The 15,516-nt window shown below is 42.2% G+C and overlaps 1 protein-coding gene across 1 annotated transcript in view; it reads left to right on the top strand.

Annotated features, from left to right (window-relative positions):
* Positions 1-8,219: 8,219 nt before the first annotated feature.
* Positions 8,220-15,516, top strand: part of LOC146639238 (katanin p80 WD40 repeat-containing subunit B1-like) — an 11,643-nt gene continuing 4,346 nt past the window's right edge. Inside the window, exons 1-6 of the mRNA XM_085357312.1 lie at positions 8,220-8,825; positions 8,918-9,048; positions 11,398-11,515; positions 12,092-12,192; positions 12,273-12,314; positions 15,138-15,221. Coding sequence (XP_085213438.1) covers positions 8,777-8,825; positions 8,918-9,048; positions 11,398-11,515; positions 12,092-12,192; positions 12,273-12,314; positions 15,138-15,221 — 525 coding nt within the window. The 5' untranslated portion in view covers positions 8,220-8,776. The remainder of the gene's footprint in view (positions 8,826-8,917; positions 9,049-11,397; positions 11,516-12,091; positions 12,193-12,272; positions 12,315-15,137; positions 15,222-15,516) is intronic.

The following is a 15,516-nucleotide window of genomic DNA, read 5'->3' as shown; positions in this document are numbered from 1 at the left end:
AGAGATGTCTAACACTTTTTTCACAGATTACAGGCCAACAATTAATTTATGACTGTTTAAATGTTTTTGCAAATATCACCAACACCAATATGAATAATTACTAGGATACTGATTTACCTGTATAATAATATGATAATAATATTCTAAGTACATTACAGTACAGTAAGTATATATGATACTGTAATAGAAAAATTACACACACTCGTTAACCTCTCAGTGAACCTCTGCACCAAAGCCTAGTGAGGCTAAAAATAGCCTAAATTAATTTAAACGAATTACGTTATTACAACTAATGCATAGACTGGCCATGGGCATACCGGGCATTTGGTGATTTTTCGTTTTTATGGGCCGATGGTTTTTTGTTTGTTTGTAACAGTATAAACAATGAAAGGTGGTGGATTGGCCAGATGCTGGCAGATGTGTAAGAAGTTGTTTGGTGGTGGCTATGGCGGAGCTCCCACTGAGGCCAGCAGGTGGATGAGGGAAAGGGGAGGCAGGAGGAGGAGGAGAGCCCCGAGGCGGCCGCCGGTCCGAGTGTCAGGTGAACTGAACTTCAGGTAAGAAGTTATGAGCTGCAGTCTATCTGGGTCAGATATGAACCAAGTTTAGGTGGAGTTTATTTTCGTTATGCTGACTTTTTACAGTCAGTTACAATAACTTGTACTGACAGAGTTCCTATACAGCTGGGTGGGTGCTATGATGTTACTGATAGTGAACTTTACTTTATTCATAAGGTTAGTTAGTAGAGTTGCCAACCGTCCTGTAAAAACGGAATCATCAGAGAAAATATTACGCGTTTCGTGTTGAGCTGAGAAGAGACGCAGTTTGTCCCGGACTTCAGCTATAATGAAAAAGACACAAAGCTGGATTTATTCTGCGTCTTTACGCTGTTAGCTGCCTCTTCTTCGCTCATTCAATCATGAAACTGATCAATGATCAACTGATCGGCTTTTCTCTCTCGTTTGTTGATCGCCCACTTTGCGCCAGAAACAGGAAACCAGCAGATGTCGCGCTAAACAACAGCAGCACGTTTAAGCTGGATCAGCTGTTGTTAGAATTTATTTAATATTAATTTCTAGTATCAGCTGATGTTTGCTGGAGCCACAGCTCTAAAACTGCTGGTCATGATGTCGGTTTGGTTATGTGAGAGGGAAACATGAAACCAGGAGATGTCCTTACTGGATCATCAGAGCTGAACAGGTGATGGAGAAACAGGTTTACCTTTTAGATGACATGAATGAGTTGAAGTTATGAACTGTTTCTGAGAGACAAATAACACCAGGATCCTTTTTTATGTAGCTGACAGCTGGTAACTGTGCAGGGGCGGGTCTAGCAAAGTTTTGCCAGGGGGGCAGGTAGGGCATTAACAGGGAGAGGGGGGCACAAAGAAATACTTTTCTTTCTTATTCTCATTTAAAATGTCTCGCTTTTAATAAATAATTATCTGAATCTTACAACCAAAGTTTTCATCTGATGTACAATGTATAGAAATCCTACATATACCAACAAGACTGTACATCACTGTCACAACAGCGTTTGTTTTCATTCAAAGGCTTTATGGCTTTTCCTGTAATACCTGGTGGGCCGGTCACTAGTCAAAATGCCCGGACCGATTTTTTGTCCCAATCCAGCCCTGAACTAATGAATTAATTTCCTAATTAATTTAGTTTTATTTTAGTTTTGTAAATACACAATGTCATTTTAGATAGCTTTCATTTTCTTACAAAGCTGCTTTTCTTTCAGTGCAGCTTAAATCATTAGAGGCAAATTTAGAGGGGGCGGGTAACCAGGTTTATGAGAAACTAAAAACCAAATTTAGAAAAGGGACAGATATGTGAGGGGGAAAATACTTAATCACAAGAAAATAAAAGATGCATTTAGGAGAAATTATAAGGAAAAAAATCTAAATTTACCAGAAAAGATTTGAGAAAAAGGGAAAAGTTTGGCAAACGTAACAAAAATAAAAACAAAGAGAAACATGTCAAATCTGGAGAAATGGAAATTTAAGATAAATACCGCTAAGTTAACGGCGCTACTGAAAAGTTCAACCTAGTGATCGTTTTCTACAGTCATGACTTCGAAGCGTATTTGTTAATAAAGTTGTTTGGGGGAAAAGGGTAATGACGTCACCGGAAGTGAGGTGTGTGATTCAGTTGCTAAGCTGCAGCCGAGCAGTAAACGGACCGTCGACAAGTTGCTGTCGCCGTCTCACCGGATCAACTTTAAGCCGTCCGTCGGTGACCGACAGACCGAGGTAAGCTCCCCAACGCCAGACTGCGTCTGCTCGGTCCAAGTTCCGCCGGGGAGCCGCTGCTCCTGACGCCGATGCCCGGCCTCAGTGTTCGGCTAACGTTAGCCCGGAGCTCGGTACGGCGGGTGGTTAGGTCAGCACCGGTGTTCCAGATCAACTGGCGTTTAGATCAACTGGCGTTTAGATCAACTGGCGTTTAGATCAACTGGCGTTGGTCGAACAGATGTGTGGCAGTCTTGCGTTTCAGGAGCTCCTACCGACAAACCAGCAAAAAACGCCAAATGTGTCACCTGTGACACTTGTGAGGTTGTCTCAAACACACTCCGTCAGTCTTGATGCTGTTGAACAACAAAATGTTTAAAAATGTGGCGAGTTTACCTGGTGATATCCTCATGCGCGACGCGATCGCGAAAACAGCAAACAAGTAACACCACGCCGATGTTGTTCACAGGACACAAAGAGTAAACGATCGTTTACTCTTTGTGTCCTGTGAACAACATCGGCGCCAGTTGATCTAAACGCCAGTTGATCTAAACGCCAGTTGATCTGGAACACCCGCCACAGAGTCAGAGTTAACGGGTTAAAGTGGGGAGCAGACGGACCTCCTCTGCTGTGTTAGTCTGAACATGAGCTCGTCTGTGGTTTAATGAGCTTAATGAAGAACCTTAATGAGATTACCTGAAGTTAGCTGAAGCTCCAGGAGAGCAGAGCAAACACTCCTGACCACAACAGCACTGCTCAGTTAGTTTACCGGTGTTTTCATACACGTTATGATCTGAGAAAAATGCGCCAGTTTCCATAAACAGAAATGTTCGCTTCAGTCTGCAGACAGTAACACATGAAGGTTCTTGCAGATTTTAAGTATTATTTTTGTGTTAGAAAAATAGATATTATCTAACAGTTTGGATGTAGATGAAGGTGCTGATGAGGATGAGAAATATCTTATTTATCCCATATTTGGGAGACTTTTGTTATAGCAGGAAATGAATATCAGACACCAACCGACATCACCTGATAACACCAAACAAGATTTATTCTGTTTGTTCATTTGTGAAATCTTGTGTTTGCAGGTGAAGAATTATGTTATTTAAGAAAAAAATTCAAGGAGTTTGAATTGTGCGGTTGCTTTGAGGTTGTTGATGATGTATCTGCACCGTGTCTTTATGGATCACGAGATGAACTGTGGTACTGCATGAGGAAGTCGGGAGTAGCAGAGAAGGATGTGAGGGTGGTGCAGGACATGTATGAGGACGGAGAGAGACAGTGGTGAGGTGTGTGGTAGGAATGACAGATGGGTTCAAGATGGGGGTGGGATTACATCAGGGATCTCCTCTGAGCCCCTTCTTGTTTGCTGTGGTGATGGGGACAGGCTGATAGACGAGGCCAGGCAGGAGTCTCTGTGGATCGTGATGTTTGCAGATGACACCGTGAGCTGCAGTGGGAGCAGGTCGAGGTATGCTCTGAACACAAGAGGAATGAAAGTCAGTAGGAGGAAAATAGCTGAACCGAAGAGGATAACGTGCCACTCGTCTCACTCTCATTCACACAATGAGAGAGACGAGTGGAAAGGTTAACATGCAAGCACCGGAGGTAGTGCCAAATGAATAATTGTTTCTGAGACGTGAGATGTGGGAATTTATGGATTTAAAATTTATCGCTCAAGCAGCCTCAGAAAGGCAGAAGTGTGACAGTTTTTTATAAAGCTAGGTCTTTAACTGCTGTTGACTTTGACCCTGGCACGTTCTCCTCTTTGGCTCAGCTATTATAATGAAATCATTCTGGTAGGTGATTTTAATTGGGATCGGTTTTCTCCTGTGTCTGATTATTTTAAGGCACACTGTTTTTAATCTAACACAAATGACTAAAGCCCCACACACCTTATTCCCCAGATAAATCATCTTTGATTAATGTGCCACATCATTTCTCCACAGCAGTTTTTACCAGCGACTTGACTGATCGCTGCGTGGTTGGTGCTGCGAGGAACAGTTTCATGCTCTGAGCATCATCACAAACAGAAATTTAAAGCTTTTACATGAGCAAGCCTTTTGTCACGACTTCATGAATTTACATTGGGTCAGTTTTACATTGATGGACAGTGTTAACTTAGCTTGTAAATATTACTCTGAGAGTTTTATCTGCCTTGTGGACAAACATGCTGCTTTTAGCCAGGTCAGAGTGAAAGGGCGGGACAGGAAGCAGCCCTGAGCAGCTTCAAGAAAGTCCGACACTGATGCCAATGGCTAAGGTTTGGCAGCTGCGTAATAGCTTCGCTGCTTCTATTAGGAAATCCAAATGTGATCACTTTCTGATCTTAACCACTGACAGTCTCAAAGTCCCTGGGACGCGTTGGCAGACTATAAATTCTCTCTCTGACAGCTTTGAAGAGCATTAACATTAAAAAGTCACCGGTCCAGACAGTCTGTCTCCGTTTTTCTTGCGTCTGCTTGCAAGCATCATAGATGAGCCAGCGTCTTATATTTTTAATCTTTCCATACAACTGAACACTTCAGCAGAGATCCCAGTGTGCCTTTGTACTGCCCTCCTGAAAGGTGATGATTCTTGGATGGTAATAATATGAACCAATCTGCAAACTCTGTATTTTAGCTGAGATTCTTTAATGGCTGAGGAATAATCAACCTTAGAGCTATCAGAATGAAAATGATATTTTATCTCTCCAGTACTGTAACTTAAAGGTTTAAAATTTAAAGTTCTCAATGATATCTACGAGGCCCTGGAAGCAAAGAAATACTGCACCCCTCTTTTTATTGATCGAAAGCCTCCGGCACTGTTGATCGTGGGGTTTTATGTCAGAGGTTATTGGAAAAGGGCCGTTCAGACCAAGCTAAGCACCTTTCTCACCATAAGCAGTGTGTGCAGTTTAATGGTCTCTCTTCCAGTTTTTTAAATGTGACTGATGGAGTGCCACAGGTTTCTGTCTTGGGACCTGCGTTATTTACTATTTATGTCAGTGCTGTGGGACAAAATCTAAGTGCAACTGCCTATTTTTACGCAGATGATTAATTGTGGTAATAATCTGGTACCCTGGTATCGACATGGTTTTCGAACATTTGCAGTTAGCTTTTGATCGTACACAGTCACAGCTGTTTCTGCTAAGGCTGTCTTTGAAATGCATCTATAAAAAAAACCACGGTTGTGTTCTTCTCAGAGGGTTCGGTTAACCCTAATCCTAACTTCCCTCTCTTGTATCTTCTCAAGGTACAGTGGGGCAAAAAAGTATTTAGTCAGCCACCGATTGTGCAAGTTCCCCCACCTAAAATGATGACAGAGGTCAGTAATTTGCACCAGAGGTACACTTCAACTGTGAGAGACAGAATGTGAAAAAAAAATCCATGAATCCACATGGTAGGATTTGTAAAGAATTTATTCGTAAACCAGGGTGGAAAATAAGTATTTGGTCAATAACAAAAATACAACTCAATACTTTGTAACATAACCTTTGTTGGCAATAACAGAGGTCAAACGTTTACTATAGGTCTTTACCAGGTTTGCACACACAGTAGCTGGTATTTTGGCCCATTCCTCCATGCAGATCTTCTCGAGAGCAGTGATGTTTTGGGGCTGTCGCCGAGCAACACGGACTTTCAACTCCCGCCACAGATTTTCTATGGGGTTGAGGTCTGGAGACTGGCTAGGCCACTCCAGGACTTTCAAATGCTTCTTACGGAGCCACTCCTTTGTTGCCCGGGCGGTGTGTTTTGGATCATTGTCATGTTGGAAGACCCAGCCTCGCTTCATCTTCAAAGTTCTCACTGATGGAAGGAGGTTTTGGCTCAAAATCTCACGATACATGGCCCCATTCATTCTGTCCTTAACACGGATCAGTCGTCCTGTCCCCTTGGCAGAAAAACAGCCCCATAGCATGATGTTTCCACCCCCATGCTTCACAGTAGGTATGGTGTTCTTGGGATGCAACTCAGTATTCTTCTTCCTCCAAACACGACGAGTTGAGTTTATACCAAAAAGTTCTACTTTGGTTTCATCTGACCACATGACATTCTCCCAATCCTCTGCTGTATCATCCATGTGCTCTCTGGCAAACTTCAGACGGGCCTGGACATGCACTGGCTTCAGCAGCGGAACACGTCTGGCACTGCGGGATTTGATTCCCTGCCGTTGTAGTGTGTTACTGATGGTGACCTTTGTTACTTTGGTCCCAGCTCTCTGCAGGTCATTCACCAGGTCCCCCCGTGTGGTTCTGGGATCTTTGCTCACCGTTCTCATGATCATTTTGACCCCACGGGATGAGATCTTGCGTGGAGCCCCAGATCGAGGGAGATTATCAGTGGTCTTGTATGTCTTCCATTTTCTGATGATTGCTCCCACAGTTGATTTTTTCACACCAAGCTGCTTGCCTATTGTAGATTCACTCTTCCCAGTCTGGTGCAGGTCTACAATACTTTTCCTGGTGTCCTTCGAAAGCTCTTTGGTCTTGGCCATGGCGGAGTTTGGAGTCTGACTGTTTGAGGCTGTGGACAGGTGTCTTTTATACAGATGATGAGTTCAAACAGGTGCCATTCATACAGGTAACGAGTGGGGGACAGAAAAGCTTCTTACAGAAGACGTTACAGGTCTGTGAGAGCCAGAGATTTTCCTTGTTTGAGGTGACCAAATACTTATTTTCCACCCTGATTTACGGATAAATTCTTTACAAATCCTACCATGTGGATTCATGGATTTTTTTTCACATTCTGTCTCTCACAGTTGAAGTGTACCTCTGGTGCAAATTACTGACCTCTGTCATCATTTTAAGTGGGGGAACTTGCACAATCGGTGGCTGACTAAATACTTTTTTGCCCCACTGTATTAACAATGAAGCTGTGGAGTCTTACAAACATCGAGTTCCTGTTGAAGCTAGGCTGAAGCTGGAGTTTTGTTTTTCTTAGAAATGGATCGTTGGACTTTGTTTATCACGGCATTAAGATTTATCACCGGCTCAAAACCTTTAGCACACCACTGTACGTTATATTCACTGGTTGATTAGTCCTCATTAGCCTCATGCAGGATGGTTCATTGATAGCATTTTGTCTCTAAATTCATTTCTGGTTTACTCGTCTCCTATTTGTCAGATTACCTGTAATCTGACAAATAGTTTAGTCACAATCTGCGGTCTCAGGACTTCTTTGCACTCACTGTTCAGACCTCAGAGAGAAGGTATTCTCCTTTTCTGTCCCGTCCTCATGGATTACATGACAGAAGGATTTCAGGCTCTCAGCTGATTTTGCTCGTAGACTTTAAAAGACGCATAAATGGTTTTGTGAAATCATCACTGGGAATCTTGTTTTTAGTTTGACTGTGTAGACACTTGGTAAAATATTCAATATTTTATTGGTGTTATTTTATTATGCCTGTTTGAAACAGGTCTCTCTTGTAAATGAGGCATTGAGTCTCAGGACTATTTGTATAAATAAAGGTAAAATGAACAAGCACTTGGTGACAGTGGTGAGGAAAAACTTATTGTCACAGGAAGTAACCTCGAGAAGAACCACGCTCGGGGAGGGGCCGGTATGGGAGTGAGGGGAGGAAAAAAAAAAACACTCAGTGCATCATGGGAATCCTTCAGCAGCCTGAGACTATAGCAGGAGAAATCTGCTCTCTCTTTCTAGTCCCTGTCAGGACTCTTGCTGCAGCATTTTGGATTAGCTGAAGGCTTTTCAGGGAGTTTTTAGGACATCCTGATAATAATGAATTACGTCCAGCCTGGAAGTAATAAATGCATGAACTAGTTTTTCAGCGTCACTCTGAGACAGGATATTTCTAATTTTAGAGATGTTGCACAAATGGAAGAAAGCAGTCTTACATATTTGTTTAATATGTGCGTTGAAGGACATGTCCTGGTCAAAAATGACTCCAAGGTTCCTCACAGCGTTACTGGAGGCCAAGGTAATGCCATCCAGAGTAAGAATCTGGTTAGATACTATATTTGTAGGAAATTAACGGTCATCAAGGTTTTTATATCTTTAAGACATTCCTGCAGTTTAACTAACTTATATCATCTGGCTTCTGGCTTGTATACAGTGTTTTCCAATAATAGATGAGTTTAAATACTTGGGGTCAACCATCCAAAACAAGGGACAGCACACAAGAGACATGAAGAAGTGTGCAGGCTTGGTGGAGTTTCAGGGGTGATTTGTGACAGAAGGACGGCAGCCAGCATGAAAGGGAGGGTTTACAGGGTGGTAGTGACACCTGTGTGGTTTGGAGGCCGAGCTGAAGACGATGGTATCTTCACTGGGAGTAGAAATGAGAGCTCAGCGTCAGAGAGGCGAGACTGAGACGGTTTTATATGTCTTATCTCTTCTATCACTTATTTATCACTGTGTTGTGTTCCTGCAGGTGTTTGACGCTCAGTGCAAACACTAAATCAGAATCAGAATCAGAATACTTTATTGATCCCTGGGGGAAATTATTTTTTGTTACAGTGCTCCATTTTAAACCAGGAGCTGATGTCCGTCTCATGAATTAACCTCAGCCGGGGTCGTCAAACACAGCAGCCAGTCTCCCAGTATGACCAGTATGGCTGCCTCCAGCACAACCAAGATCGCATGGCGCCTTCGTGAGTATTAAAGTTACTCAAACGATCATCACACCCTTCCTGTCCAGCAGCCCAGCCCGACCTGAATTTGTTCCTCCTTTGTTGCCGTACAGAGGAGTTCGAGGCTCAATCCAGCTCCATTTCCTGTCTGGCTCTGGGGAAAAGCTCGGGCCGCCTGCTGGCCACAGGAGGAGAGGACTGCAGGGTCAACATCTGGGCCGTCAGCAAGGCCAACTGCATCATGGTGAGTCCCCCGCAATGCAAAATGCGATGGGTTTCTAATTTTTAAGGTTTCCGTCGAGGTTTTTTAGGCCTGAAACATGAGCAGATTCAAAGGAACCCATCCTTTACCTACTGCTCTTCTGCAGTCTGCAGGTCATGATGCCCACACCTGCCTCTCTCCTGTCACCACCTCACGCTTTTATCTTTATTATTGATTCATTTCTGATTGTTAAATGATGAAAACAGAGTTCGCTCCATGGGAATTAAACAGACTCATGTTTCCCCTCCACTGCTCGCCATCTTCCTCCAACTAAACTAACCTGCCTGACCTCTTACGTTGTGTGTAGTGCACCACATCATGGCAGAGCGCAGACTGTATACAGAGAGTGCAGAATTATTAGGCAAATGAGTATTTTGTCCACATCATCCTCTTCATGCATGTTGTCTTACTCCAAGCTGTATAGGCTCGAAAGCCTACTACCAATTAAGCATATTAGGTGATGTGCATCTCTGTAATGAGAAGGGGTGTGGTCTGATGACATCAACACCCTATATCAGGTGTGCATAATTATTAGGCAAAGTCCTTTCCTTTGGCAAAATGGGTCAAAAGAAGGACTTGACAGGCTCAGAAAAGTCAAAAACAGTGAGATATCTTGCAGAGGGATGCAGCAGTCTCAAAATTGCAAAGCTTCTGAAGCGTGATCATCGAACAATCAAGCGTTTCATTCAAAATAGTCAACAGGGTCGCAAGAAGCGTGTGGAAAAACCAAGGCGCAAAATAACTGCCCATGAACTGAGAAAAGTCAAGCGTGCAGCTGCCAAGATGCCACTTGCCACCAGTTTGGCCATATTTCAGAGCTGCAACATCACTGGAGTGCCCAAAAGCACAAGGTGTGCAATACTCAGAGACATGGCCAAGGTAAGAAAGGCTGAAAGACGACCACCACTGAACAAGACACACAAGCTGAAACGTCAAGACTGGGCCAAGAAATATCTCAAGACTGATTCTTCTAAGGTTTTATGGACTGATGAAATGAGAGTGAGTCTTGATGGGCCAGATGGATGGGCCCGTGGCTGGATTGGTAAAGGGCAGAGAGCTCCAGTCCCACTCAGACGCCAGCAAGGTGGAGGTGGAGTACTGGTTTGGGCTGGTATCATCAAAGATGAGCTTGTGGGGCCTTTTCGGGTTGAGGATGGAGTCAAGCTCAACTCCCAGTCCTACTGCCAGTTTCTGGAAGACACCTTCTTCAAGCAGTGGTACAGGAAGAAGTCTGCATCCTTCAAGAAAAACATGATTTTCATGCAGGACAATGCTCCATCACACGCGTCCAAGTACTCCACAGCGTGGCTGGCAAGAAAGGGTATAAAAGAAGAAAAACTAATGACATGGCCACCTTGTTCACCTGATCTGAACCCCATTGAGAACCTGTGGTCCATCATCAAATGTGAGATTTACAAGGAGGGAAAACAGTACACCTCTCTGAACAGTGTCTGGGAGGCTGTGGTTGCTGCTGCACGCAATGTTGATGGTGAACGGATCAAAACACTGACAGAATCCATGGATGGCAGGCTTTTGAGTGTCCTTGCAAAGAAAGGTGGCTATATTGGTCGCTGATTTGTTTTTGTTTTGTTTTTGAATGTCAGAAATGTTTATTTGTGAATGTGGAGATGTTATATTGGTGTCACTGGTAAAAATAAATAATTGAAATGGGTATATATTTGTTTTTTGTTAAGTTGCCTAATAATTCTGCACAGTAATAGTCACCTGCACACACAGATATCCCCCTAAAATAGCTCAAACTAAAAACAAACTAAAAACTACTTCCACAAACATTCAGCTTTGATATTAATGAGTTTTTTGGGTTCATTGAGAACATGGTTGTTGTTCAATAATAAAATTATTCCTCAAAAATACAACTTGCCTAATAATTCTGCACTCCCTGTATAAAGGATGGGTGTAGATTTGAATTCTGAAAAGTGAAGCTTAAACCTGCGTTTTTCATGGATGTCCAGCAGGGGGCGACTCCTCTGACTGTGAATAGAAGTCTGTGAGAAAACGAGCCGCCTCCTCACCTGATCTCTGAGCTCAGTAAACAGTTTCCTGACGGCTTTATGGTCTCAGTCGCTGTTTTCAGGTCTTATTGAATAAAAGATGAAGCTCATTTTGGAAATGATGGTTTCCATTAGTGTTCAGGGGACGATAAAGCAGGAGATGAAGGTGGGCTTATTTTGTGATTGACAGGTGACGTGGTGTCCCTCAGCAGCTTCACTAACACTAACATTTTGATATACAGTCTGTGTTTTGAGTTTTTGAGAAAGGAGCGAGGTGCAGTTTTAGGTGATGATGTCTGTTCTGACTGTTTCCTCTCAGAGTCTGACTGGTCACAAGAACCCAGTGGAGTCTATCCATTTCAACGTGTCGGAGGAGCAGGTCGCCGCCGGGTCGCAGTCAGGTTCAATACGAGTCTGGGACCTGGAGGCTGCCAAGAGTAAGACTCTGTCTGTTCTGTGGCTACGAGGCTTTTTAGTCAAAGCTTCACCGCCTCTAAACTGTCTGTGTGCGTAATTTATCTGCACAGGTGCTTTAGATCAGCGGTGGACAGCGTAAGGTTCACACTGACAAAGAGAAGTGAAGTGAGCGAACCAGTCGATTAGAAATATGACACACAAAGAGCTGAAACATGTTAAAATCAACTTGCTTTTTTTTATTAGTGTGGTGAGTTTTTTCTAAATTTCTGAGTGCAAAGTTTGAGCTATGAGCTCTTCCACCTCTGCTGCCTCGAGGACACAGGACATCCGTCATACCACATGATGTCAGCCTCTGTAATATAGTACATCAGTCTGATTGAGTATATGTTATTATTAGTAGTATTTTTCCATCTACTCTTATTTTGAAAATTGATACAGCTTCCTCAGTGTTCAGTCTCAGGCTGTAACGGAGGACGTTGTACCCCGCAGTCAGAATAATCGTCCGTCCCATCATGCGGAGGCGTTTTAATGCACCTAAGCTGGGTCTTAGTTAGAAAGAGATGCAAAGAGGTGACCCTGCTGCTTCCTGTGCTCAGTTTTAAGGACTCTGATGGGACACAAAGCCAACATCACCAGCCTGGGCTTCCATCCCTTTGGAGACTTCCTGGCCTCCAGCTCCATGGACACAAACATTAAGGTAGGCGTGCTTTCCTGTGTGAGAACATCCTTGAAGTCTTAATCCGCTCTAATGAAATGTCTCTTCTTTTCTGCTGTCAGCTGTGGGACTTGCGGAGGAAAGGATACGTGTTCAGATATAAGGTAAGTTTGTGCTCAGGATGACAGGCCGGCTCCTAATATCCTGCTCGAATCCAGGTGCACGTTTCTAACAGGTGGACAGTGGCTGCAGGTGGATTTGGTAAACACACCTGTGGTGACCTAACAAAGTGTGATGTGGACATTTGCTTCAGTGGAATCTGATCTTTTATGCAAATGAGTTGACCTCATCTGACCTGGAAACAGCACCGTGTGAAAAGCTAAATCCTGGTTGTTTTCAGGTTTCTGACAGATTTTTGATGTTTTTCAGATGTTTAAGCCCCGCTCTACATTCTGATGCTTGTTTTCCACAGTTGTACCATCACATACAAAACAAACACACACAGACACGTGGTCACTAGTGATGGGATTTCCGGCTCTTTTTAGAGATCCGGCTCTTTCGGTTCGGCTCACTAAAAAGAGCCGGCTCTTCAGGTTGTTTTGTTGCTTTAATTAATTTATTATTAACAATAATATAAAATTATGCACAAAAGGAATTACTAACATAAAAACAAGTGGTTTTATTTATATATGTTTATATATAAATATATGCGGTGGCCCCTAGAGACAAAACACGTACAAACTCCAAAACACATTTCTAGCATGAACTGAACTTCCAAAGCAGAGCTACTAGATCACTTAAATTACACAATTGAAAGCATGTGTGTATTGTTTGTGTATTTATACACAGGCACTCATATATATATTCAAATAATTTAAAAAAAAGTTCATTTACCTGTTATTACCACACACCAAATCCGGTCGTTGGTACTTGCTGGCTTGTGTAGCCACAAGATAACAAAGGCTCAACACTGCGCCCAGCATCCTGGAGCACTTCTGTTGTCTTTTGTACGTGTTTTGAGTTTTTATATGCTTCTGAGTTTTTATATGCTTCTGAGTTTTTACGTGCTTCGGAGTTTGTACGTGTTTTTACGTGTTTTGGAGTTTGTACGTGTTTTTACGTGTTTTGGAGTTTGTACATGCTTCAGAGTTCGTACGTGATTTGAAGTTTGTATGTGCTTTGTCTCTAGGGGCCACCGTAAATATACTTTTATTTATTCACTCCACATAAAATGTAATAAATAAATCATATAATACAAAAATCAACTATTCACATTTCAAGTTTTAACTATTTAAATTTCAGCTTTTTCCTTTCACAAATTTAAAGTGAAAAGAACACAAAACACTGCAAACCACAACACAATTAAATATAAATTATAATAATATGAAAACTAAAAGAACATGCATATTCTCTGTCATATGGACCTGCATGAATAAACTTTCTCAATCCTTTATCTCTTTCTTAAGGTCTTAAGTTTTGTTGTTTTTATGTTTTTATGTTTTACAAAAAAAAAACTTCACATTTTTTATATTTTTAAACGAAAGTGACATGCAAGGATATTTTTCTTTAGTGATGTTGCTTCAGCAATCTCAAATACTAATTATTCTGGGAATTTTTATGGTCAAACTATGTGATTTTCCAAATGTGTGTGTGTGTGGAGTAAAATGACCTTGTTCTTATGATGTTGTCACCGTGAATCATTTAGGATTAACAACACAAATTGTATCGATAGCAGAAACAGTCTTATAACTTATAATTCTCACACGTTACCGCTAGTTTTACAAACGCAGTCTTCTTCAGCTCTGTTTATGTAGCTTTTATGAAACTGATTTTCCATAGTACAAGTAGAATTTAATTTTTCTTTGCTCTCCAGTATAAATGCAATAATTTGCAGGCTTTTTACTGAAACTCTCACAATGCAACACTCAATGCTCAGAGCTTCATATATCAACAGCTCTGAAAATATCTTCTTTTTTAAAGTAATGTAGGACAGGATCTCTCACTCTCTGTGTCTCAAAAAAAACCCAACTAAACTGGCAATCACCACTAAACAAATGAAAGTAGTTTATGGCTTTTTTATCAGCTGCATTTCTTTCATTTATGTATTGATCCCATTGTTTATTGGTAATGCTTTTAGGTCACTGTTTTAGCATGTCTGCCTCACACTCCATTTAAACAGTTTAACAGATAGTGGGAGGAAGGTGGCATTGGAGTTTGTTGGGTGCTCCTTCTGAGACCGATCTGTTGCAGTCTGTTTGGCCACAGCTGTGGGTGCCTTCTTTGCTGATCGCTTTATTCTCTCTTCTAGCATACTCCTTAATCTTATCCAATTTCAGTTTATCCAACAACAGATGCAGCCTGTGATCCACTCATTTTAAGCATTCAACATAAGCAGCATGCCAAAATCCAAAACAAAGGCAACAGCAATTCCTTCAAACTCAGGTGAACGCCTGCAGAGCCACAGCACACACACACACCAAACCGAATAGCAAACGTAGCGGTGGGCGTGTCACAAAAACATCTTCTATGGTCAGAATCCAAACTGCGTTCAAACAAACAATACGCAGCACAAAAACACAGTTTACATACCACCGTCGTCTTCTCCTTATCTGTCAGACTAGCCGATTTTATGGGTGTCACTGTGCGCCAAAGCCGAGGACGCTCAGAATGATTCGGATTAAACTGTGTCAGTCGGAGCTTTTATGGAGTCTTACAGTAAACGGATTATTGCATTTAAAAGAACTGAGAGACTTCAATTTAATTTTGTTTATGCAGCGCCAAATCACAACATCAGTCACCTCAATGCGCTTTATACTTTAAGATCTACATACAGAGAAAAACCAACAATCATATGACCTCCTATGAGCACTTTGGCGACAGTGGGAAGGAAAAACTCCAGAACCAGGCTCAGGGCTTCTACTTTCCTTCAAAATAAAAGCTTCACATGAGTCTCGATAGCAAAAATCTGACCAGTGTTGGTGTTGCAGGGTCACACTCAGGCTGTGAGGAGTTTGGCCTTCAGTCCTGATGGGAAGTGGTTAGCTTCAGCGAGCGACGACTGCACCGTCAAGGTACGACCTGATCTGACGTCTCACCTTTAATGTAAAAAATATATTTTAAGGATTGTTTTTCCCGGTACTTACATGTTGTGGTAACTCTGACTCTGTAACAGTAGATGCTGAGAAACCTTCAGAGTAACTATAACCTGCAGGAGTTACACGATGCTGTGAATGTAAACTGTGAAGCAGAACATCAGCAGCAGGAAACTGTGCAGAAAGGCTGGAAGACGTTAAAATGTTCCAGCTGGTCCTGGTTCATGTTTGGTAGTCACGTGTTCCCATAAAATAAAACGAGCGATTGAATCGC

This window comes from Diplotaxodon limnothrissa, linkage group LG1, assembly GCF_057381915.1.
Source record: "Diplotaxodon limnothrissa isolate DT_005_m linkage group LG1, D_limnothrissa_male_GT1.1, whole genome shotgun sequence".
In the NCBI taxonomy this organism is placed as follows: Eukaryota; Metazoa; Chordata; class Actinopteri; order Cichliformes; family Cichlidae; genus Diplotaxodon; species Diplotaxodon limnothrissa.
The sequence above is the reverse complement of the archived record's forward strand: the minus strand, read 5'-3'. Positions and strand labels throughout refer to the sequence as shown.